Source organism: Ixodes scapularis, unplaced genomic scaffold (assembly GCF_016920785.2).
Source record: "Ixodes scapularis isolate PalLabHiFi unplaced genomic scaffold, ASM1692078v2 PGA_scaffold6__148_contigs__length_123643588, whole genome shotgun sequence".
Taxonomy (NCBI): domain Eukaryota; kingdom Metazoa; phylum Arthropoda; class Arachnida; order Ixodida; family Ixodidae; genus Ixodes; species Ixodes scapularis.
Genome location: NW_024609881.1, coordinates 98,828,305 through 98,854,497, shown reverse-complemented (window position 1 = coordinate 98,854,497; position 26,193 = coordinate 98,828,305). Strand labels below are relative to the sequence as shown.

Sequence of the window (26,193 nt, the reverse complement as noted above, 5' to 3'; positions counted from 1 at the left end):
TGTTATAAGTAGTGCGAGGCCCAATCAGGTGACCTTCTACTACCCAATATGAGGGCGCCACAGTTTGTTCAAAGTTTCATCGTAAGAGGCCTATAATTACGGCAAAGCTCTTTCTCGCGCTTCCTCCCCCCCCCCCCTCCCCCCCTCCCAACCCCCCTTACCCCCCTTTTGTCAGGCCGCCTCTGTTCCGGAAAACCCACGTGATCCAGGGGGGAGCGCTCCACCGCCTCTCTATCGTTCCTGCTACATCCAAGTACACTCCGGCTACGTTTTCCCTCCCCCCCCCCCCCTTATCCCCAGGCCCTCCTGCTGCTGCCGTTAAAAAGTGCCCACGTGGTCCCGCTCTGGCGACACGCTCCCTCGCTTCCCCACAGCCGCCGTCATGTTGCGTTCTCGTGCGCTCTCCGCGCCTCTAGAAAACAGCTCGCCTACGTAAAGCCTCCGGATTTTTTAACAATAGGGAGTTTTAGAATAACGTACGCGATTTTAGCGCGCGCTAGCGCTAAATTTAGCGCTTGCGTTACCGCACGCGACGCAAGAGAGTTTTAGAATAGCGTTTCTCCGCAGCGACGGAAACGCCCAAGCATCTCGCACTTGTAACGCCACCAAGATACAGTCACGATTTTTATTTCACACACGAAATGCTGTAACTTGAGAAGAAACAAGAATTTTGGTCCGGAGTAACAATTTTACTTTTGTTTAAACGCGAGAATGCGACGCGAGCGGTCGACCGGTCGTGTCCGCATGCTCCGCCTCGGCAAGACTGACCTTCGCCGATATATGTTCGCTCGTCGCAAGCATCAAGTTGCCGGTGATGGTTGCCCACCTTACTGGGTTTTCCGAACCGAGTGCAATCTCGTCCCGTCTTGAAAATCGCAGTCTCGATGATGCCGCCGACGTCGCGCTCATGACGCCGCCAAAGCGGCCGCAGCCATGGTCGTGGGGGCCGCCATTTTTTTAACTGTGCTCGTCTCGGCTTTAGCCAACTTCTCATCACGAATCCTCCTTGGAGAAGCGCAAAAACCCTTTGCGCACGCACGCTATTTCTCAGAAATAGCGTGCGTGCGCAAAGGGTTTTTGTGCACGCTAAAATAGCGCGCACAAAGCGCAAAACGTGGTTTACGTTCGGCGCATGCGCAGTGACGACGACGCTATTCTTTGCGTACGCAAAACTTTAGGGTGCGCTATTCTAAAACTCCCTAATATCAGGCGAACGTCGACCGGCCTGTACATCAGTGCCTTGTCGCGGCGTGAAAGAGCAGGTCAGCGAGAGTACACGCGTGTGGCAGAGGGCACACGCCTAGCCTCGCTGACTTGCTCTTTCACGCCGCGATAAGGCACTGATCTACAGGCCGGTGGGCGTTCGCACGATATTGTTAACAATACTGGAGGCTGTACTTTCGCTTCTTCCGCCGCAACAGCGATCACGGGCGCCCCTCACTCACTTTCTACAAGACATATGGCCAAACCACGCAAGCGTTTCACTGCGTCCGAAGTGCAGGCACACCAGGCGCAGAGTAGGCAAATGGTTCGCAATGGCACCCCGACTTCCACGCTCGAGAGGGCCTTTCGACAACGCAGCAGCTACCCCTGTCAATTGCAGCCAACTCTTTGTAATCCTGTTTTATTTTTTTGTACACGAATGAAAATTTACGGAGAGGAGATGGAAACGCACTGAAATGTCAGAGCACCGAGATCTGATTGGAAGTAGAGTGTTTCCATCTTCTTCTATTTATGGTGATGACATTCTTCATATAACCGTGGCTGACAGCACGCGCTCAGGGGAAAAAAATACTAAGGACTAGCCCGAAACAAAATGCCGTCATACAGCGCCGTTTATATTGAAAGAGTTGGGCCAATGGGCGGAGCTTGCTACCGGCTAGAACCAGCTAATTTCGTGATAACACACAATGGCGTTACTACTTTTTCTCGTTTATTCTTGAGAAATCGCAAAGAGTTCCTATGAGTCAGAGCCACGAAATGGCGGACGGAAGTAGACTTCTCCCGGTTGTCAGACTACGCTGCTGTGGTTATCAGGCTATCAAAATCTCCTCAAGAAGGCAAAACTCTTTCAGTATAAAAGGCTCCGCTCAACGTTAGCTCTGCTGCCATAGCACAGTCATGCAGCACCAAGAGCGCGCCCCGGAAGACGCTCTTACACGCGCTCACGAACAACAATTAAAAAGACGCGTTCGGAACGAGATGGTCACATGTCATCACTGGTTCCCGGAAAAGTAGCGTCACGCTTCCCGTACGGTCACCATTTCGTTTCAGGGAATGAGCAGTTTCTCCTTGACGTCTCCATTCTTGGTGCGCCCATCTAAACCTGCTGGTAACGGTTAGTTTTATAAAAAACCTTTTTTGAATACCAAAATTCTGTTATACACGCACGGGCGAAACAAGCGTGTATTTACGCACCGACGCATCTGCGGCGCCGGTGCTTGGCGACATTTAAAACAAAAAAAATTAGGTTGCCCTACGAAGTACGAGCTACACATTTGACAACGGTTCTCGGAAGGTTCCATACACTTCTCCCGGAAAATGAGCCCTGGAGTGCATGTAATATGTAAAAAAAAGGAACTCATTAGAACTAGCCTAACTAAACACGTTTGTTTTCTGCCACACGGTACGCCCTAATTTCTAAAAGAAATTATAATTTTTTTTACCTTTATCCTGCAGCACCGAGCAGCAATTATTGGTGGAGTGTAGTACGAGCACAGACATACACACCTATAATAAGGTTGAAAGCTGGGCTAGTTTGTCTCTTCCTTTTCGTATATTTGCGCTGTTTTATTCCATTATGTACATATACACCTATACACCAGTGTGTACGCATACATTTACAAGCTTTAAAAAACTCAACTATAAGAAAGACAAATCATGACCCCAAAAAAAAGCATTATCACTTCCGTTTTACGAATAAAATAATTTGAAATCATTGAAACATTATTGCGAGTGGCCTATTGCATTTTTCAACTTTATGTGAGAAAAACGAGTACTTCAGAGCATCAGCTCAAGTTGAATTCTTTCCTTTGGTAACCCTAATCTGTGCTTTGTGCACCAAAAAGGACGCTACTTCACTTGAATGCTTATATTTGATGATCTGATTGAACCCAGCCCGCCAGTACCAAATTTGATTACTTGAATCGTAAAGATATATATGCAACGTAATGCCTCTTGCGTGGATGAGTTGGCAGCCCATGGAGCAGCCACGCGGAGGAACCGGTTTCGAGTTCCACTCGACCCCGTTTATACAGTTATAATTGTGTACTCTTCTGTAAAGTCATACTCGGCGATCATCGTGAGTTCAGGTTCGAAACATCCATGATCTTAGGGCGTATAAAAAAGGCAGCGATAACGGGTTGCTTCGGGACCGTCGACTTTCCGTTGCCGACGCAGGACTTTTCTTTTTAAGTTTGTATGCCCCAGTTCGCCAAATCACACGCTTATTTTCATTTCTACATTTGTCAATCGTTTTTGTTCGGTACAAAATAATATAGAATCTAAAGACCTCCATAGATCTCATAATTAAGGTGTAGTGATGAGCGCTTGCTAAAGTTACGTAATACAGAAGAAATAGTAAAGATTTCGAGTAGCTTCACTCTGCAAAATTTGTTAAGTTCTTTCATCCTTCAAAATTAACAATTTTCGCTTATTTGAGAGGCAATAGCAATTTCTGCGGACCCCATATATGGCTGAAAAAAAATGTGTTTCAGAGTTGTTGCTTGCGTAGCATAGTCTTTCTTGGGATCTGGTTGGTATATGTCTGGCAACCACAACTTTGGTGGCTCCGTACCGCAGGGCACGCGCAGTATGACCCCACTACTGCTCTGGTTAGGAAACATGGAGCAGCTGGTCGCTTCACAAAGATGAACGACTTTCAACATCCCTTCGTTCTACGAAAGAAATAAATGGACGTGTAAAGCAAAATGCTACTTTCACATCTGCAGCGTATTTTCAAAAGTTAGGACTTGATATTTATTTCTGGTTTACAACCGTCTCGCTATTTTTTAGATATACCCGAGTTAATTTAATATAGACATGTGCCAGTGGGATACTAAGCAATATACAAAATGGACATTTACAAAAAATAATCACTACAAAAAAGTCAGACATAGTTCACTGGAGAATCCGTCTCTCCATGAAATGTTAAAAGGCGGAAACAGGAAACGTATATACATATCACATTACTTTAATCTCTACAAAAGAAATCAAGCGATTGAACTGCATACAGCAAGGAAGGAAACCATGAATTTATTTTCGCTAGAATTCATACTAAGTGTGTATCTCGTACTAGACATCGTAGTCGGTAAGTATTGCTTCACACCTTTCTTATGGCAACTTATGCTCCAGTGATTTATATTATTGGTTTATGATTAGTGCTTTTATGTCTACCATTTGTTGCATTATTCATGTGACCTGTTTAGTCACTCTAGCGTATATCACTGACTAAGATTGTTTCTACATGACTATTGTCAAATGTGACTAAAGTCTTCAGTCGAATATGGCAAAAAAACAATTAAACAGATTTTAACACAAAATGTCTTCATAGGCTGGATTTTGTAAGAATAGTGTAACGCTCGACTCTGACGAAAAAGCGTTACAAGCAGGCCAAGGCAACGTAATGGATGCACAGATCAGCATTCAAACCTAAGAAATTAGGTTTGCATTCAAACAACAGAAATATCAGTGAGGCTCATCAAGCAGCTCAGCGGGAATCGAACCCCGAACTAAGCGATGCGCAGTCCGACATCTTTGCTCGGCTCCACAAGCAGGAGACCAACGGAAGCGCGAGCAACCGGACTAAGTATCGCTTGCTGCCGATGATCACCTGCAGTAGCACGCGACAGTCCTCGGCTAGTTCAGCATACTTGGTTCAGCATATTTATTGTGCAGGCGACCATCGGAGGCGAGTTATACTCAGTCTAGCATACTTAGTGCGTAGGGGAACGTCGGCGGCGAGTCCTACTTAGTCCAGAATACTTCGACCACAGGCAACCGCCGGCGCAGAGTCATCCTTAGTCTGCAGCATACTTGGACCGCAGGCGACCGTTTGCGGTAATTCATAGTTAGTCGTGGGTACTTCATACACGGGCGATCGTCGGAGGCGAATTAGCTCTCAAGTTTGGGAAGAACTTTTTGACGTTACGACCGGACGCTAAGCTGACAGACTGTTAATGGTAGGTAAAGGTTTTTTTGGGGAAAAAAAGTACAACAAAAAAGCTATATGAAAGGATTCTTATTGTCTTTAGAGGACAGCGCGAGCTGCATCTTTTTTTTTCTATGTTTAAACCTTTTCTAGTTCTTTCACGCACTCTGTTACCGTGCGTGAAGAGATGCTGACGCACGCCTGCGAATGACTGTGATTCGTGCATGATCGAACACAACAGTGGCACGTTGCGCTCGATGCATGTCTTATACGGTCGCGCCTTACGGGCATGCTCGCGCCCCCTGGCCGAGAGACACAGGCCTATACTTTGTCTGGAGAAAATCGTCTGCGGAGAGTTATAGAATCCGTCGGCGGCAAATTATACTTAGCCCAGCGTACTAAGTCTGCAGGACACCATTGGTGGCGATTCATACTTAGTAAATCATTCTTAGCCCACAGGCGATCATCGGCTGCGAGTGATGCTTAACCCAACATAATTGTAGATAAATCCTATCGCAGATGTCAGAACTGACGTCATACACACTAAACATTGTAACAACCATAATCGTGCAAAAAGGGTGTAAGAAGGGTGTAGGTTAGGAAAAACACCCTTTTTACACGCTTTTTACACGATTTCTGAATATCGGTGGGCGTAAAAAGGGTGTGCTGCCATTTTACACCCTTTGCACGCCCTCTTTACGCCCCACATGCAGCGATGGCGTCTGAAATCGTGTAAAAAGGGCGTATGGGCGAATTTTACGTCCTTCATCCACACGGTGTGAAAGGGGCGTAATGGTGATGCTGCCAAATACACCCATGATTTCATAGCCGTTCATATTTATTGCTTTGGTGAAACTGTTGTTGATGTACGGCGGTACAAACAACGAGTATAATTAATCGCCACACGGAGTCGCGTATGATTAGGAACTGCTAGAGAATAGTTTTTGCAACTCCTATTGAACTCTTCGTCCGACACGAGCCTAAAATTACGTTTCGCGCGTGCATCAGTTTTATCGGTTCAACCTTGATTTAAAAAAAAAATCATCTCCGCTCGCAAAAAACACAGTATTGCGCTGTTATGGAATTAATCGGAAAGATTGTGCCGATATTATTTTGGTCCAGCCAATATTTGTGAAAAATGGGATGGGTTGCGCCGACGATATATCCTGACATACCGTACGTGGCGCCGTTTTGGGTTGACTGTCGAGAGTGTCCTGCGTGAATCGGCTATGCCCGCGAGGTATCTCTATTTCTTGTCTGCTCAAAATCCGACGTTAAAAAACAAAACAAAGCGAGACTAAGCGAAATAAAATCTGCTTACTTTTAACCTGAGAAATACCTTTTAAGCTGAAGACTTGAACAAACTGTGGCGCCCTCATTTCGGATATTACAAACTCACCTGACTGGGTTTCGCACTACTTATTGCACCTTCACTTAGACTTTATTTTGGAGTGTAGCTCTGAAGAAACAATGTCGCAAGACAGTCGAAAGTGCCGGATTAATGACACCCCCAGGGACGCGACTCTTATCTCTGCGTTATGACACCGAAATATCTAGCTTCCCGACGTTTTTTTTTTTTTTTTCTTTCTTTTTTTCCGGTTTTTTTTTTTTGGTACACGTGAACCGCGTCTTCGACGGCGTTCAAAATTGTTTTTCGTATTTATTTTGTGATCTCGCAGTCCGCACCAGAGCATGCGCGTCTACATGAGTGGCAGTTTGAGACGCTCAATGTTGTACTACGCAAAGCAAGTCCTGGCGAGGCGAGCCCGATTTCGCGACCTTCCCTGGGCAGGGCAGGTGGCAATACAAAGCAGCAGAGGGGGATTAGCTGCTTTGTCCAACCCCCTTTGACCTCGTCTCCTGATAAGCCTCCAAACCTTCTTTTGTGTCTTCGTGTTGCTGTGAGCGAGTGCGAAGGCCGCTTCTAGCAAATCAGAGGGGTGGCGCGAAACACGTGACTGCTCTCCGTAGGGCAAGGACGCTTGAACGAAAATTTGTCACGTGACTCGCTCTGACGTGCTGACGGGCTACTGGGGCCGTAGTCTTTGCCGCATGCCAAGTTATGGTGAGTTGTAGGGGCCACGTAGGCCCGGTTTACAAAAAGAGGGGCGCCCGTCAGTGTATTCCTGTTTTTCGTGCATTTCAGTCGCGGCCGTGATTTTTCGTCGTGAACGGCCGGAATACATCCATACCAACTTTTCGAAAATGGTCGTCTATTTCGTCGGAGTCCATGGAATTATTGTGCTGTGTTTGTTGAACGCGTTTCGACAAAGAGCTGCTCATCGGCGGCCACGAGACTTCCGTTGATTGTGATCGACCGCCTTTAACCACTGGTTAAGAAGCGTCTTGGTCGTGGTGAAATTGCGAGTATAAAAGAGAACTATTTCTTTCAGTCTTTGCCTTCGCCAACTTTGATGACGTGTGCGTGAACGTAGCTTTGCCCTTTGGTACGCTTGTAATTGCACACACTTGCTCGCATAAGCAGAGACATGGCTGCGGCCAGATGACCTGCTTGCAATCGTCTATAGAGAATTTTGTAGAACCTGTTAGAACCTTGATCAAATAATAAAAAGTGAACCATGCATTTGCAGTAATTTTTTCGTGCACTTTTTGGGGTTATTACGCCCTACTTTATGGCGGTTGCTAATCGCGCCTTTTTTTATTTCACTTTCTGGCGGTGATAAACCCAATTTAGAGGGCGTACTGCGCAATCATAACACCCTAATAAAAAGGTGTAGAGTGGAATCACACCTTAACTTAAGGGTGTTCGGAATAACGCCGTCCTTTAAGGGTGTTAGGGAAAAACACTCTATTTTAGGGGTGTTTCCTACACCCAAATGGGTGTTAGTTATAGGACAAGTCATTTAGTGTGTACGCCAGCTGTGATGTCAGAACGAATTCAAAAATCAACGCGGAGCCCAAGTTCGTCTGCTTCTTTTGTAGTTGTAGTGGTGACGTCAGAACGCCGAGTTTTATAGACCTATTGCTATATCACCCAGGACAAGGAGAATGCAGGGATTGGTGTTTCAGGCACCGCACGTACGTGCTGGCGTCAGCAGTAGTAACTTTTCTAAAGCAAATACCTAAAACAAATAAAACAAATGGCATCTTGCACGCGCGTTCGTCAACGTTTTATTTTGGTTATTTACTTCGAATCGTTTATATGGGAAAGGCGCGCACGTGTGGCGCGTGGAACACCAATTCCTGCATTCTCCTTGATGCTTGGGTAATATAGCAAATGGTATATTGGCTATGACAGTGGGTAGACCTCAAGGCAGCTTGCTTTTAAGTCTACCCACTGTCCTTAGATCAGAGCCAACCAGAGCTCGGCGTTCTAACGCCACCAGAACACCTTCAAAAGAAGCAGACGATCTTGCGCACCACGTTGATCTTTTTCTGAAGTGCGCGATTAACTTCAGTTGCCAAAAGGAGCTCCTAGAAATCTAACAGCACTGAGAATTTTAAGGCCCTACACGGATTCACCAAAGAAGCAGAAGCCATGAAAACGTTATCATTAAACATGCTCGTGACTCTACTTTTCAAGAAATATAAACTTGTCTTGATCATTCTGATAATCCCGGAGATCGCAGGAATGTGTTGCGTGTGCAGCGCATTCCAAACCACCCAAGGATCCCCGCAACCAAGCATAGCAAATTATAGCGCACGCATAATACACGTACTATACATTCTATCTTCCCCGGGATTATGAAACCGCCAAGGCTAGCTTAAATTTTCCCATTTAGAATCCTTTTACTGCGAAAGCATTAACTGTCCATGGAGCAAAGCCGGCGTTGTCAGTAACCGTCTGTAGCAGCGAAACGGCAGTTAAATTCCCATCGACCAAAAGCACAGCAACGCAGGTGCTTCGTCATGCAAGCCGGCGGAGCCGTTTAAGAAATAAAACACAAAGGAAAGAACAGCAACGCAGATGCATCATCACGGAAGGCGTGGTGCCGACGGGGTTTGCAGCGCGTTCGCATGGGGGAGGGGGAGGGTGGGGGGCGTGATGCCAGCGCCGGAGCGTCATGCGAGATAAGAAGACGTGGCGCGCTGCTTGTAGGAATGCTTTCGCATTCGTACACGTAAGCAGTCTCAGTATCCTCCTGTAATCTTTTTGTCATATTGGATTTTTTTTCGGGGGGAATTACGCGTACTCACACCCCTTTCAACGTGGCTTTATATTTCTTAATTTATGGCTTGTTATCAACTTATAAAATATATTTAGTAAAATATGAGCATTGAAATAAACATTTCTATAAAATATGGTCACCTTATATGCCTTATCGAATGCACCGGAAAGGGTACCATGACTATAATTTAGAAAGTTCGGTCAGTGCTGGACATAGGTATTCCTTTATTTAAAAATCTTAAATATTTCATTGAGACCAAAAACCTGAATTGACAAGTGGTTTCTTTTTAATCTTTTGGGGAACGCGAATTTCCTTGGCGTGTGTGGTCGCCGGAGTTTAATCTTTAAACCTAGATTAATACAGCAAGAGGTCCCTGGATTCGTTTGAAAGTATACGTGAATACGTTGTTCAATTTCGTATATTTCCTATTCTAGACAGGGTGGCCAGGAGCTTTGCGTGTATTTCTATGGCTTTCGCAATGCTCTCCTTCAGCAGGCGAAGGCCGCAGTGTGAACGAGTGCACACCACGTGCTTTGCACAATTGAACGTATCAGCTCACGGGGTCCGTTGCGTTGGCTTTTTAAGACGTTCTCCTGAAATGGGTTGTAATTACTCAACCGTAAAGAATAACAATAACAATCCCTGGAAAGGAGAAACAAGGGGGACAAAGGACAAACACAAATCACATTTCACGTGTATTTGCCTTCGTTCACGCCAAAACTGTTGCATGTCTCATACAAAGGAGGGTCCTGTTAACTCTGCACTTAGAACCCCGTGTACCTTGACCTGCATTAAATCCAGCTGTCACTCGAGTCACTGCTAGCTGCCTATTTTGCCTCAACAAATGGAAAAGCTTCCGACGTACACATTCTGACATGAAGCGTGGAAGTGCAACGCATCGGCGTCTACTAGCATTCACCGTCGTTCTTGCCATTTTGCTACGTACAAACGACGGCAGCTCGCAAAACTCCAGACGAGTTTTGCAGTTTCCAAGATATTTCTTCCGAGCCATCGGGCCATCACGATCTTTCATTTGTGAAAGTCGTTTAAGTCAGCAGCCTTTCTCAATAGATGCCCATGTAGTCGACAAAACGATCTCATCGTAGCCTCTGCAGCAGTTAGCTGCCACCTACATCAGCAAATGAAGATAATCCGGATGGCACGTCAGCATACACACTAAACATTGTAACACCCATAATCGTGTAAAAAGGGTGTAGGAAGGGTGTAGGTTAGGAAAAACACCCTTTTTACACGCTTTTTACACGATTTCTGAATATCGGTTGGTGTAAAAAGGGTGTGCTGAGGTTTTACACCCTTTATACGCCCTCTTTACGCCCCAATTGCAGCGATGGTGTCTAAAATCGTGTAAAAAGGGTGTATGGGCGAATTTTACGCCCTTCATCCACACGGTGTGAAAGGGGCGTAATGATGATGCTGTCAAATACACCCAAGATTTCATAGCCGTTCATATTTATTGGTTTGGTGAAACTGTTGCTGATGTACGGCGGTACAAACATCGGGTGTAATTAATCGCCACACGGAGTCGCGTATGATTAGGAAGTGCTAGAGAATAGTTTTTGCAACTCCTATTGAGTTCTTCGTTCGACACGAGCCTAAAATTACGTTTCGCGCGTGCATCAGTTTTATCGGTTCAACCTTGATTATAAAAAAACTCATCTCCGCTCGCAAAAAAAAAGAAAAAAAAGAATGAAGACGTGTAAATATACAGTCTAGGCAGCACACACTATTGCGCTGTTATGGAATTAAATCGGAAAGATTGTGCCGATATTATTTTGGTCTAGCCAATATCTGAAAAATGGGATGGGTCGCGCCGACGCTATCCTGAGATACCGTACGTGGCGCCGTTTTTGGTCGACTGTCAAGAGTGTCCTGCGTGAATCGGCTATGCCGGCGAGGTATTTCTATTTCTTGAGTGTCTAAAATCCGACGTTAAAAAACAATACAAAGCAAGATTAAGTGAAATAGAATCTGCTTACTTTTAACCTGAGAAAGACTTTTTCAGCTGAAGACTTGAACAAACTGTGGCGCCCTCATTTCCGATATTACAAACTTACCTGACTGGGTTTCGCACTACTTATAGCACCTTCACTGATACTTTATTTTGGAGTGTAGCTCTGAAGAAACAATGTCGCAAGACAATCAAAAGTGCCGGATTAATGACACCCCCAGGGACGCGACTCATATCTCTGCGCAATGACACCGAAATATCTAGCTTTCCGACGCTTTTTTTTTTTTTGTTTTTTCTTTGGAACACGTGAAACCGCGTCTTCGGCGGCGTTAAAAATGTTTTTCGTATTTATCTTGTGATCTCGCGGTCCGTACCAGATCATGCGCGTCTACAGGAGTGGCAGTTTGAGACGCTCAAGGTTTTACTACGCAAGGCAAGCCCTGGCGAGTCCGATTTCGCGACCTTCCCTGGGCAGGGCAGGTGGCAATACAAAGCAGCAGAGGGAGATTAGCGGCTTTGTCCAACCCCCTTTGACCTCGTCTTCTGATAAGCCTCCAAACCTTCTTTTGTGTCTTCGTGTTGCTGTGAGCGAGTGCGAAGGCCGCTTCTAGCAAATCAGAGGGGTGGAGCGAAACACGTGACCGCTCTCCGTAGGACAAGGACGCTTGGACGGAAATTTGCACGTGATTCGCTCTGACGCGCTGATGGGCTACTGGGGCCGTAGTCTTTGCCGTATGCCAAGTTATGGTGAGTTGTAGGGGCCACGTAGGCCCGGTTTACAAAACGGGGGGGCGCCCGTCAGTGTATTCCTGTTTTTCGTGTGGTTCAGCTCGCGGCCGTGATTTTTCGTCGTGAACGGCCGGAATACATTCATGACAACTTTTCGGAAATGGTCGTTTATTTCGTCGGATTCCATGGAATTATTGTGCTGTATTTGGTGGACGCATTTCGACAAAGAGCTTCTCATCTGCGGCGCGAGACTTCCGTTGAATGTGATCGACCGCCTTCAACCTCGGCATTGTGTTTGCGTTGTTTTGTGCTGCCCGAATCGGATTACGCATCTATCACGACAGAGAGGTGCTCATCGGCGACCGCGAAACTTCCGCTGAATGTGAGCGACCGCTTCATCCTCGACATTGTGTTTGTGGATAGTTCTGTGCTGCCCGAATCGGACTATGCATCTATCACGGATTACATGAGATCGCTGTTTTATTTGTAAGTACTCTTCAAGCATGCTTCTGATAGTATTCCAAGGGGGCTATGTTCGACAAATGTTTCATTTCTCCTAAAAAGAAACTGAAGTGACGGAAGCCACGATCGCGTTTGATTGGTTGGAAGGTCAAATGGCGAAAATAAGTAACTTTCGTCATTGAACCTCTAACCAATCAAACGCGATATCGTCACTTCCGCCACTTCCGTTTATTTTTAGGAGTAACGAAACATTTGTCGAACATAGCCTCCCTGCTTCCGTTTCAATAGACCATTTTACGTTTTACAAACATGAACTGCCGCTTGCGTCTCAAGTAACTCCTGGTCGTACCGTCTTTGCAAGCTTGTCAGTTTTGTCCACGTCACCAGTGCAAGAAAGCATAAACGTCACAAGAAAAGTACAGTTGAAGATTCATCTAGGGCCTTCGGTTGTAGAATTTGAAGGGGTTATGAAGCAATATCTGGTTGAAATATTCATGACCTTACACGCACGGACCGCCACTGGTTTAGAAGCGTCTCGGTCGTGGTGGAATTGCGAGGGTAAAAGAGAACTATTTCTTTCAGTCTTGCCTTCGCCAAGTTTGATGACGTGCGCGTGAACGTAGCTGTGCCCTTTGGCACGCTTGTAATTGCACGCACTTGCCCGCATAAGCAGAGACATGGCTGCGGCCAGATGCCCTGCTTGTAATCGTCTATAGAGAATTTTGTAGAACCTGTTAGAACCTTGATTAAAAAATAAAAAGTGAACCAGGCATTTGCAGTCATTTTCTTGTGCACTCTTTTGGGTTATTACGCATTACTTTATGGGTGTTGATAATCGTGCCTTTTTTATTTCCCTTTCTGGCGGTGATACACACAATTTAGAGGGCGTACTGCGCAGACATAACGCCCTAATAAAAAGGTGTACAGAGGAATCACACCCTAATTGAAAGGTGTTCAGAATAACGCCGCCCTTTAAGGGTGTTAGGGAAAAACGCCCTATTTTAGGGGCGTTACGAATAACGCCCTTTGTTTAGGGCGTTTTGCTACACCCAAATGGGTGTTAGTTATAGGACAAGCCGTTTACACCCACAAGGGTGTTACGATGTTTAGTGTGTAGAACGCTCAGTCTCACACTGTAGGGGTGATCGCAATGTCTTGGCTGTAACAGTATTCGTAAACGTGTTAACTGCTGCTCAGTTAGAGGCTACTATTTATTCTCGTTCTTGATACAACCGGATATCTTTCATAAGCATTTAATCTATCAAGTATACCAATTGATTTTGTGCATCAACTTCTCCAGGTCAATACCACCCGACTTCGTGGGAAACGGTAAGCTGAACACTGAGGCAAACCGAAAGACTCTTTCGCGAACATTGCCCAAAGTCCTTTTTCCTTATATCAATATATACAAGGTGTTTTTTTTTTCTTATTCTTTCATATGTGTTTAAAAAAAGCCATGAAAGCTACACTTATGCGGTTTGTACATGTGCGTTAAACGGCAAGGGGTACGTAGTATAGGGAGATAGTCGCAACTATAAGTTGGCTAATTAAGTAAAATTTGTTAATTCACTTTGTAATTAGTGCAAATAGACATCAGTTCCAATTAGACACTTGCTGAGCATCATCGGAAATTACTAAATCAACTATTTTTAGAAGGATATAGCGCCGGGGCAGCATTTAACGCCGTTCTGTAAAAAAGCTTCATTTACACGAGTTTCTAGACTTCGGTTTCATATCGGAGCGCATCTACGCGCCCGCGGTCCTGCATCCCAGTAGCTGAGACGGGCAACAGACGTCCGCCCTACTTCCCTCCATTCTACGAGTGAGGCGAAGAGGTAGCTTCGCACCGCGACCACCGGGGAGCAGGACCGCGGGCGCAAAGTTGCGCTCCGATTAGTAACCGAAATCGAGAAACGCGTCCCAATTTAGCGTTTTTATAGAACTCCGTAAAATGCTGCCCCGGCGTTATGTCCCTCTAAAAAAGTGGATTTAGTGGTTTTCGACGATGCTCAGCAAGTTTCTAATTGAAATATATCTCTATTTGCACTAATTAAAAATATTAACAAATTTTACTCAATTAGCTAACTGATAGTTGCGACTCTCTCCCTATACCATGTTCCTCTGGCCGTATAACTCACCTCCACAAACCGCTTAAGTGTAGCTTTCACGGCGTTTTTAAACAAATCTGAAAGAATAAAAAAAAAAAACAGCCTGTATATCATTGCCTCTTTTACCCCGGTTCCGAAAATAACAAATAGGAATATCATTATGGATATATGATTTACTAGGCTTGGAGTCAAATGGAAAAAGGAAATATTTCTATAGTAATGGAGTATACGTTTCCATGCAAAATCTTTCCTCAATACTATTAAGAGGAATTGCATTACTACTGTATCAACTTTGCACCTTTCAAAAAACGCGGTAAATTTAATACAAAATAACGTTATACAAAATTGCTAGCAGTAGAGGAAAAAACAAAACAGGAATAATATATCACGCAAGGTCAGCTACAACAAAAAAAAACAAGAAGTATACAACTTACAAACCAAGTAGAGGAAAATTGAAAAAAAAAAGTGTGTAGAAGTCAACAAAAATGTTCAACCTAAATCACAACCTAATAAATAAGCGCCACATTTTGGTTGCAATGCCTTAAATTTACAAGCTCATAATGATTTCAAGAAGGACACGAGAAATGTTTAAACGATTGTTATGGGTGTGTATTTGCCAGTGGCTGAATTTCTGCCAATACCAAGCGAAAAGGTGTTATTCAAAACGGTGTTTAGCGAATGTCTCATTTTTGCTTGCCGAAGTTAATGCCTAATACCCATGTCACGATGCTTTTTCTGTTGAACATAATGTGTAATTTTCTTTAGCTCTAGCAAAATTAAGAATTATGTGGTATTCTCTAGTTATGAAGTGAACGTAATGCAAGAAATCGATACATTAAGAGGCACCATATCTTTACAGCAGAGGGCAAAGATATTAACATTACTTTAAGTATGGGCGTTGTTTGTTTGTTTTTTTATCAACCTTACCTCGTTTACGTTAGTCACGCCAGTGGCTCCCGGAACATAGATTGGACTAAATAGTTGCATGTATAGTACGAGTTTAACGTTAAGCGGCAAATTTATATATGTTTATTCATTACACCGAACACTACAAAGCTGACGTGGCAGGTACTGAAAATGTTCGTACCAAGACATGCTGCACGAGAATATCGCACTCTATGTTAATTTTTTACATAATTATTCTTAAACGCCTGTAGACATATACAGCACAGCACCACCACAGTGCTATAGGCACAGCGCTGACTTATCTTTATATTAGCGCTAAATCAGCACAAATTAGGCGATCACATAAGCGCTGAGGCAGCGCTAACTTTTCGCTATCTAAGCGCTGCGTGACATGTGAACACCGGTCTTAAATTACCTATCCATAACGGTAAATGATAATCACACATGAACATTTATTCAACTAAATAATGAAACCTTCGTTGTTGTTTTTTGTGCCTTCATACCAAAAGCATTGTTTTCCGATCACGCTTTTATTTTCAAACGAACTCCATTGGCTCTTACAACGAGACTTGTTTTTGAATATGTGAAAATAAAACAGTGATATTTCCAGCATAAATAACAAGCATAGCATGTTGGTCAGTGTGCGATATTCTTAATATATCAAATAAACAAAAAAATACCAAGAATGCTGCCCTGCGGAGCACCTAAAGCTCTTTTATGAAGGATGAAGTTTCAGCTAACATAGACCAATCAACGACAGAAGTTCATGTACGGCTCTATGAGAGGCAGCGAAACTTTTTGAATGCCCCCCATATCAATACAACATATACAAAAATAAGCAATGTCTTTAGCGATCAAATGCCTTCCTAAAATCCAAACAAATGTCCAGCGCTCTCAACCAATGGTTTTCAAAATGATAACTAATAGTTTTACTATAAGTGGAAAACGTTCTTTCTTTTGACTTTACTGTTCAGAAAACCATGTTGAGAAATTGTGATGAGCAAGTGCTTTTCGCAACAACAAAATATAATTTGCCGATTCTTCGAACTAAGCCTTTTCGCATAATTTCAAGGACATGGCAGTTTTTCGGAAGAAATGTGTGGACAGGCACAACTACTACAGGAAGCTTCACAGAAGTCCACGCTTGTTTCAAAATACAAAGGTATATTTCACTAACATATCTTAAATATCTTTAAGTCACCGACAAAATTAAGTTTGACTAAAGAAATTAATTTTTCGTGTATTAATGATGCGAGTCATCGAACCATTTAAAAAAAATCTTATACGACACTGAAATAAAAAAATAATAATTAAGCAACTAGATGGCAAACAATTTTTTGTAAATGTTTCCAAAACCAAATATATCTTAACAATATTTACGCCTTTAGACGCAATTTAGGGGGGGGGGGGGGTAGCCCTGCTCTAGGCTCACCCTGAGCTGGCTAAGAACATTTTTTTGGATCTGATTGGTTAAAGAGATGATTGACGTGTAAAATCTTTGTTGTAAATTAAAACAAAGAAAAACAGCGCAGAAAAAGATGACGGATCAGTAGACAGACAAGGTGCAAGGTTAACGCCTTGTTTGTCTGTATCTTCCACCGGTCCGTCTTCTTTATTTTTACGGTGCACTCTTAGCTTGCTTAGATTTCTATGCTTCTGCAGTTGTTAAATCGTTTCTCCATGCCGTGGTATTCTTTTATTCGGCTTATTTTATGGTTAAGGAGCAAACTATACAGTCATTATTGTTTTCAGAAATATCAAGAAATCGCCCTTTCCGTTTTGGTTTCAAACGATAACAAACACAGCTGCCGGCGTTTGCGAGGAGTGTTTGACACCACTGGTCTCTATAGTAGTAGTCTGGATCGCAGATCGAGGCTTCTTCTGCTGGGGTCGAACGGCACAACTGGCGGTCATCGCTTGATACTGGCTAATGCATGGGACTCTATGGAGGAAACTGGGAAAACTGCAATTTCTTACTTTAGTAGGTTGCTCTCGACGATGAAACTTTTATCGTGCTTTCCGGCAATGACAGTAAATATTCTGGGTGCAAATATCAAAATCGTTATAATACAAATATTTAAAAAAATGTCTTGCGGTCTAGGGATCAGGGTTGTGACAGGCTTAAGTTGTTATGCGGTCAATGAGACAATGGTTGCGGGGGTCGACGTTGAATCGTTCGTGATCTCGAAGTCATAAGAGGTAAGCAGGCGATAAGTTAGAAGGCTTATACTGGGGCATCGTTTCGAGCGCTTGTACAGAGCACTTCTGGTGCAAAATTTCGCTTGGAACTGCAATGAGGGCTTCTGTGACGAACTAAAACTCGGAGCGTACTGTTAGTTTTTTGAACATGTCATTTATTTAGCCATTGAAGCAAGCGACGCCGGCACAGTCGGTAATGCTCCGCCACATCTGACTTTTTTTTTTTTTTATCGGTGTTCACACGTTTGTCAAATACCGTCTTAATCTCCAAACATTCAATAGAATGATCGCAGCCACATCCTTAGAGACTCGCCTTCGAGCACCGCGTGGAAGCTTCAATATTCCTGCATTTGTGTTTCTCCCATAGACTTCCGAGTATTACCTGGGCCGGCTTGCTAGAAGAAGTGTCTCAGTTGAGACTTCTCAAAGAAAGCGCTGCCAAGGCTCGGGCGCGCGAGCGTCTGAGACTCGGTTTAAGCTCGAGCGCTCGCCTTTGCAGCGCTTTCTTTGAGCAGTCTCAACTGAGACTCTGCTTCGAGCAAGCCGGCCCTGGTGGCAAGCGATGGCCTCCGGTGGTGCCACCAACGGGCTCCCGATCCGCGATCCAGGCTGCTACGAAAGAGATCAGTGTTTCACACACTGCAGCGTAGCCCGTTGAGCAGGCGAGTTTATATGAGTGTGAGTCATTTCGCGTTCACCAAGGTGCTTAGCGGAAGATATCCTCAAGCAACGTAGTATGCAGCAAACTACTGTTGCAAGTACAGGGTGTCACCAAAAAAAAAATGTATAACCTTTTTTTTTTTCTTTTTACCGCAAAAATAAATTAGGCATTGCCGAACGCTCATTCTCCGCCCAAATGTTGTGCTAGATGTAACAAACATATGCCAAAGTTTCAGCCCGATTCGATACCTTATTGAAAAGTTATAGGTGATTTTCTGAAAATATCAATAAAAAAATGGAGCTCATTTTTGCCCGTTTTCGGTTTCTGGTGCCATACAGCCCCATGTATTCGAAAACCGGAGGCATGCGGTTTAGAGAAGCTCATTTTAGCGAACGCCGTTTTACCGACATCAGTTCATCGAATTCCTCATAGAGAGACAAAGTTTAGAGAGAATGGCGATGAGCCTGTTTTAGCGAATTCGTCCGCCGCGAAGCGGCGTGTAGGGATAAGTCAGGTGAATTGACATTTTTGTAATAAGCCGCTGCAAACTGCCGCCGCGAAGCGTCGGGAGCGCAGCAGGGGGCTTAGGACCTGCACCAGTGATACACCGGCGAAGTAGAAGAGCCTTCTGTTAATTAAGGTCCCTTTTCGATAAACGGCATTTCTCTAAACTGAGGCTCTGCTTTCTCTAAACCGTGCTTCGATAAAACGTGCCCGTTTTCTAAAACGTGCTTCGACGAAATGGCATTCGATCAACCGTAGTAGACCCTTTGAAACCTCCGTCGGCAGCCATTCTCCCATTGAACTTTTCAGAAAATCACTTATAACTTTTGAATAAGGTATTGGATCGGGCTGAAACTTTGGCATCTGGTTGTGACCTCTAGCGCTACCTTTGAGCGGAGAATGAGCGTTCGGCGATGCGTAGTTTGTTGTTGCGGTACAAAAAAGTGTAATTTTCTTTTGTGCCACATTGTACACGCTTTTGGAACCGCTGTGCGAGTGCTGGTTTTCGTAGCGGGACTGGCGTTAGCCTAGCGTCTCACGTCAACTATTTTTTTCGAACTGGCTTGATATGTTTGTATGAGCGTTTTAATGCTTAGTAAATGTGCCGGTTTCCGTAAACGTTTCTCCGCGACTCTGAGAATCTTGCATCCGTCGTGATTGCGACCATGGATTCAGTACTGAGAAGTGTACGCAGGTAAGAATTTGCGAGCCATTTGGTTGGAAGAAATCTGGTCTTCGCCTCGCGTTAGGTTTGTCCAGGAATGTTTCCGTAATTTCGCTTTGGAAGGCACTTGGCTCTCAAATTTTGAGCAGTACACTTGGCCTCCCGAAGCGAATATTTGAGAAGCGAATATTTGAGCAGTAGACCTGGCCTGCCGAAGCAAATATTTGAGCACTTAGCTCTCAAATATATAGGGCGATATACCTTGGGATAATTTTCAGTAGCTTGCAACATTATACTCATGAGTATTGTGGTTGATAGTGGCTCTTTAAGTTAAACTTCATATGCCACAAATTAAAAGAACTGTCACAACAATTTCTGCTATTGCTGCTTTCAGATCAAAGGTCAATATGTTTAAGAATGGCACTATGTGGGGTTTTTTTTGTTTTTTTTTCAACGCGCATTACGTTTTAAAGCTCATTTGAGGGTAAAATAGCGTGACAGGACATGGACGACGTAAAGACGAGGCAGTAAAATACAGAGCGCTGTAGCATTGCGCTGTTTTACCCCTGAAATGTTTATTACCCAGCTAGCCCCAACAACCTTTTAGCAAGCTTCATGTCTTAAAATAGCAAACACTCCTTTGTAGGTATTGTTTTATTTGTGCAAAGTTCGAAGTCAGAAAATAGCTCGGCTGTCATCATGGCATGTATTCGGGCTCGAGCGTGCAGTTTTGAAAATAATATGGTGAGTTGTGTAGCACGCCTAAATCGCTTTGAGATGTTTGTTTGTTCACTGAAACAAAACGTAAACTATTACAGCCGCTATTTCGGAACAGAAGTAAGGTATATCGTTACATTTTCTTGTATATTTTTCTTTATATTTGAGACGGGAGAAGGCAAGGAAAGCTTGAGATAGAAGGTTCATTTTCTCATGTCAGTAGTTCGTTGTTTCAATTCTGAAGTTCAAAACACTGCGTTTTCTCCGTAACAGCTCACTGAGTTTCAAGTAATAAATCAAGTATGCCTGAAAGTTAGCTCATACCGAAGAGAGATAGCTATTTAAACCGTGTCTGCGGTTATTAAAGCTAGCACACTTTATAGAGACGCTTTTACAGAAAATGTATCATTATCGTTTGCTCCTTTTTTTTTATCTCGTTCACAGATTAACTTGTGGGCGCAAGGGTGGGCAGAATACATTGCAGGGATAGATCAAATGCGACATCGAGATGGCAATCCGTACGGTGAAAATATCTACATGATTGGACGAGTTCCACATGGCTACCAACCAAAAGGTTGGTGACCGTTACATTTAAACTTCGCCTTGCATTGTCTTTTTTTTAGTATGACGCTAAGCTTCAGCTTCATAGTTTCCACGTTGCTCACAACGAAACTTGTTATTGCAGAGTGCTATGAAAAAAAAAAACTCTGGTAATACACTGTGTTTCTCCCTTGAAACGCCACAGCACACCTAACGCTGATATGTTTCGTTGGCGCCCTCTTAAACCGCAGTCACGCAGATCGTACACCTTACAAATACACGGTATGCAGACGTGATGGCGTAATTATCTGCGGGCACATCTCAAGCATGTGTGAATCACGTTTGCTTCATACATCTCTATGCTTTGAACATGCCTGCAGATAGTATTTGTATGTCCCATTTGACGAGAACGTCCTACATGAAGAAACGCGTCTGAGGCAGTAGAGAGCTCTAGGGAACCGTTTTTGAACGTCGGATATGGCACGATGGGCCCTCCGGTACGCACTGCGAATGTGCAAATCTTCTGTGGCAGCGCATGCGCAGTTCATACCTGAGTGCTCATCGTACCGCATAGAAAGTGCAAGAAAGTTTCCAAGAAAGGTTCTGTGATGGTGTCTTGTATGGTGGATTAGGAGTCTGACAACGTCTTTACGGTTAAATGCCTATATTGAATGCGTCACGGTGGTCATTTATGAAATTCTTTATAACGAGGGGAAAATCTTACGTTTGGGCAAACGGAAAAACGCACCGATGACTTATAATGACCTAAGGAAGTAGGTACACGTTACATTGCTCCCCACGTTGTGTACGGCAAACAGTTGTCCCAGTGACTCTGTTATTACTGTCGTATCAGCGCGTTGCCACGGTCGCTTGGAACACAACCCCGTGATCCAGGTATTCTGCGTTTATCAGCGTTCATCACCGCAGTAGAAGAGTAGGTACTTATTCCATCGCTTCCCCGACAAAGGACAGACCTCTGGTATCTCGCTTACGCCAAGACACCGCCTCAGATTTGGAACCTAGTTGATAACAATCAAGGCAAGCCGTTTTGGGGCCAATACCTGTCTGTTGGAACCCGAGCGTTGTGCGTTGAGCTGGCACCATGACACGGCACAACCTGTACTCGACTTCCAAGTTTGCCAAATAGTGGTGACCCTCATGGTTGCTGGATTCGCGAATACAGAATATGTTCTTCTATATCCTCTAACACACAATCGACTAAACTGGCTTCCATTGCAGGAACGACGTACAGCCACATGTATGGCAAACAAAGTTAATTTTCGTTTTAATAAATTTAACACTATACCATATTTAAATGAACAGAAATTCACTATTTCTACAATATTGTAAGTGTGTACCATAAAATACCGAAGAAGCGCCCACTCCCATTTTATCGAAATACGCGTAAAACCAACTATGGGCGCTTATTAGGTGCATGCGCCAAAATCAAGATGGCGGCCGATGAAGAGGCTCATAGAGCCGTGGAAACAGAGAAAGCAGCCAGCCTGGCTCTTTTGTTTCCGCTGTACAGATGATTGGTAGACGTCATTATTTACTCATTATCACTAAATCCGTCAAATGACTCTTTCGAATCACTCCAAAAGACAAGGTGTACGCACTCCTCGCTGACACCTTCGGGATTGGAGCAGGCTGCTGGTGCTTCGATGCCCGCAAGTCCGTTGTGCAGGTAGCCATCCTCGCTACCGCCCAGCGCGCCACTGATGCTTCACCCCTTGAAAGATCGGGCGATCATGTCTTCGGGCACGGCTGCCTAAGCCTTTGACACGAAGTTGAGGACGTCCTGACTCGAAGGCTTCCGGAGGTTGCCCTTTGGTGTCTTGTCTCCGTTCCGCATAAACTCCGCCCATGACGTACGAAGCGAGTCCATAAACGACTTGTTCCAATACACGTCCGCACGCTGTAAAATTCTAGTGCAGCCTCCTATAGAATGCGCACGATGTCTGTAGCGGAGGCTTCTGCAGTGTCCATGACCGCCTTCGTCTTGTGTATCGGCGGTTGGTCGATCACTAGCAGGCGGCGAACGTCGTCGATGTCCGGACCTCAAACACGGCTGAACCATTCCAGACATAAGTCGGTTGTCATCCAACTTTTTTTGGACGACGGCCAGCGAACGTTCGCTGCAAAAACGGAAACAGAACAAAAATACAGTTACGATTACAGTTACGCAACTGACGGGGCTAAACAATGTGCAGCCGTGCAGCTACTACTGCCTACTTCTACTACTTCGGTTGGTCGTGTTCCAGAAGTTACTAATCAAACCAATGATAACAGTTTTAAGTCGCGGTAAGCCGGAGAATTCAAATCCAATCGAGCACATCGAACACGACCTGCCTGCTTAGGGCGCCGAGGGCATATTCGTCTGTCGGGCCCACGCCTCACGCGTTACGTCACAGCGCTAGTGCAGCTACCCTCAGTTACTCTGGCAGCCCGCCTGTGCTTCACAGGCGGGCTTTTGCGTTTCTGAAGGTTGGAGGGTCATTTCGTCATTGCAGTTCTGACGGTTCTGCTATGGTGCCGCAGTTCTGCGTCTGCGATTGGGGTCGCGATTCGGCGTTTACAAACTTTCGTCTCATCTTTTGTCGGGAAGTGCGTTAACCGCGTCTTAGTCATAACAAAGCAAAGCAGAACGCGGTTACGTTGGTCGCGAATCTCGAATATCATTGGCGTCAAACTCTACAAACTCGTTGCTCTTGCCATGCTTTCGTCTTACGAAGGAACCCCGTCACAGTTAACGAAACGAAGCAGAACTTGTTAGGAAGTGCGCCCAACTTACTTGGTGTGCGGAGCGCCATGAACGCACGGGCAGAGATCCTCCTTGTGGGTTCCTTGAGTACGACAAATGCCAGAAGTTTCGCCCCCGACGCGCGAGCTGCCAGTGCGACGGTGAAGCCTCGACGGGCGCAGCCGGTGTTGGCGATTCCGATGTTGTTTTCACCAGCAACATTATTGGTGCGGGTCGCTGGGTTGTCCATTCTGACCATGGTCTGGTCCATATCGCAGATGTTGAATGGCGTGTAGTCTTGCCGTGCTCGCAAAGTAACAATTGTAGAGCGCAATACAGTGGCAGCTTCGCCGCAGTCAGCAGGGGCCTTCTGGCTGTCGTTGGTCGACGTACGCATAGTCACCGCAAATCGCTGCTTCCATCGCTTGATATACCGTGTTGACGCTTTAAGTTGCCAGGATTTAGACTCTCAGCTATCCTTAGTGCTTCGTCTGCCAGGAGCCGGTTGCTGACGGCCCGGCCGGCATCTCGCTCCCTTTGAAAGTATTCAAACAGTGCGTTATCCACCTCCTCACTGAAGACGGGCGCCCTATTTGTAAATTTTCTGTTAATCTTCTGCTTGCCGTAGTTAACTTACTTCAGGGTTTCGTATTTAGAGTCCCACTCTCGGATTCGCTTCCTGTCGATCTTGAAATGACGAGAGGTGCGGCTGACATTGCCTCCCGACACCCGATGCCAGTCGACGACTTCGATATTTTTGGAGACTGTGTAGGAGTGCATCCTGTGCTGGTTGCTTGCCAACTGGCTGACCAACGGCACTCGGGAAACAGGAAGCATTCATCAATATGTATTTTACAAAATTCTGGGACGAACTGGCTGTTATCTGCACTCCTATTGGTCCTGTCGTTGCTACCTCCGGATTGTGCGAACCACGCAATGCTGCAGTAACGTGAAGACAAAGTGCCCGAAGTGACCTTGGTGACCCAATTCTACGGGAATTGGTCACCGGGCCGGGTCCACCACGGCAACCTTCGGCAGGGTGCCTGCCGCGGCGGCTGCCGTGAACGCCGGCGCTTCCGAGAATATGGGCGCTTGATGTGCGCTTGCCCAAATTTTCGAATTTCGAAAATGTTAATAGTGGGCGCTTGTACGGGTATACGGGCGCTTCCTTGGTATTTTACGTTAAGTACATTATACCCACTAATAATGCATATATCTTTTCACATCAGCAGTCACCTCAGAAATAATGTACTGACGTACTCGCTGCGATTTTGGGGCTTTGCCCGTTTAGATTTGGTTTTAGCACGTTTGTAGCTGCGTTAATATTTTTATATCGGGTTTGATTAATGCAATAATTCAAGTCCTGAATTCAAGGAACAGAGAATCCCCCGTTTGTTTCGAGCCATAGTCAAACACACATGGTGGTTTGTATCCTAAGTATTCGTCTTTTTATATCACCCTATTCGGCGGTAAAGATCACGAAAAGACTTAATGGTGCTGCTAACGCAACATGAGAACGTATCTCAAGTGCTTGACTAGTAGGAACGAAGACAATTTGGGATAATTCAAATTCGAGACACGTGTTCACGAGGTTCCTTTATATTATTTGTTTCTACTACGGCGGAAACAAAATCGAGGGGTATCTTAACGGCGCCACCTCGTCATGAAGCCTGGGTAGCGAAAGTTAGCTCGCATTTCTGGCAAACGTCGTTCGATGGCATGACACGGCTGCCGTAATTAGAGTAACTGTATATGCTCAACTCATGGGGCGGTAGGAAACCAATGAGAGCCAATTCAGGAACCGTTTCTATTGAAGCATACGCTTACAAGGCTGCGAGGCGTCCGACCATGGCTACGAAGAGGCCCCTAAACTGACAGTGCCCCTGCCGGGAAATCTGTGATGTTCGAGGAAACATTTTGCAGCCTTGGGCGGCCTTGTTCAGATTTTTTCTATTCTTCCACCGTGGTTCCGACGTTGCCAGGGACCAGAATATTGCGGAGAAGTCAAAATTGTCAAGTAGAAGGATATTGAACCGTGGTGAAAAGTTGGTCGCTCCTTCGAACGGCTTGACAAAAATGAATCGTCAACATTTTGCGAGCAGTGCACCACAATAAAAAGACTACTAGGGGGCAGAGATAATGCAGATTGCAGTTATGAGTTGTCGGCAGACCGTTACACGCGATAACAACGCAGATTGAATTGTACTTCTAAAAGCGGGCTTACTTCACGTACTGCCATAACCACCGAACATCTTATTTCTTTTCTTTTTTTTTTCTTTTTCAGCGAAGAATGTGGTCGACGCTTGGTATAAGGAGATCAAATACTACAATTACAGCAACCCGGGGTTTCGCCTTAAAACAGGGCATTTCACCCAGGTGGTGTGGAAAGCAACGCGAAGGTTGGGTTGTGGCTGGGCGCGTTCGTATACAGGTTACATCTACGTGGTGTGCAACTACGATCCTCCTGGAAACTTCCGTAACAAATTTAGCGAAAACGTCCTGAAGCCATAACAAAAGCCCTTAAAGTAGTTCAAATATGGCTTTTCACCTTTGCCTACAAAACTTTTTTTTTTCTTTATGAAGATTTGTAAAAGTCAGACAGTTAAAAATGTACTTGATAAAAATTTCAATTTTACCCCCAAACTTTACTGTCAAGATCTATGGACCGTTCCATTAGGGTCATAGCAGAGAGGGTAAAAGAGAAAAAAATGC

General features: G+C 44.8%; 1 protein-coding gene and 1 pseudogene across 1 annotated transcript; one reads left to right on the top strand and one right to left on the bottom strand.

The window, feature by feature from the left end:
- Positions 1-4,248: 4,248 nt before the first annotated feature.
- LOC8033201 (Golgi-associated plant pathogenesis-related protein 1-like) lies at positions 4,249-25,992 on the top strand. The gene is made up of 5 exons (XM_040221264.1): positions 4,249-4,309; positions 13,740-13,768; positions 16,526-16,615; positions 20,643-20,772; positions 25,766-25,992. The coding sequence occupies exons 1-5, from the start codon at positions 4,249-4,251 to the stop codon at positions 25,990-25,992; spliced, it is 537 nt and encodes a 178-aa protein (XP_040077198.1).
- On the bottom strand, positions 22,291-22,871 carry LOC115309572 (annotated as a pseudogene).
- Positions 25,993-26,193: the final 201 nt, after the last annotated feature.

What these genes read in the sequence shown, in the direction of transcription:
- LOC8033201 (XM_040221264.1), top strand. Translation starts at nt 4,249, where the DNA reads ATGAATTTATTTTCGCTAGAATTCATACTAAGTGTGTATCTCGTACTA. An exon ending in GCTTGTTTCAAAATACAAAG is followed by an intron (nt 16,616 to 20,642) that starts GTATATTTCACT and finishes TCTCGTTCACAG; the next exon opens with ATTAACTTGTGGGCGCAAGG. An exon ending in ACATGGCTACCAACCAAAAG is followed by an intron (nt 20,773 to 25,765) that starts GTTGGTGACCGT and finishes TTTCTTTTTCAG; the next exon opens with CGAAGAATGTGGTCGACGCT.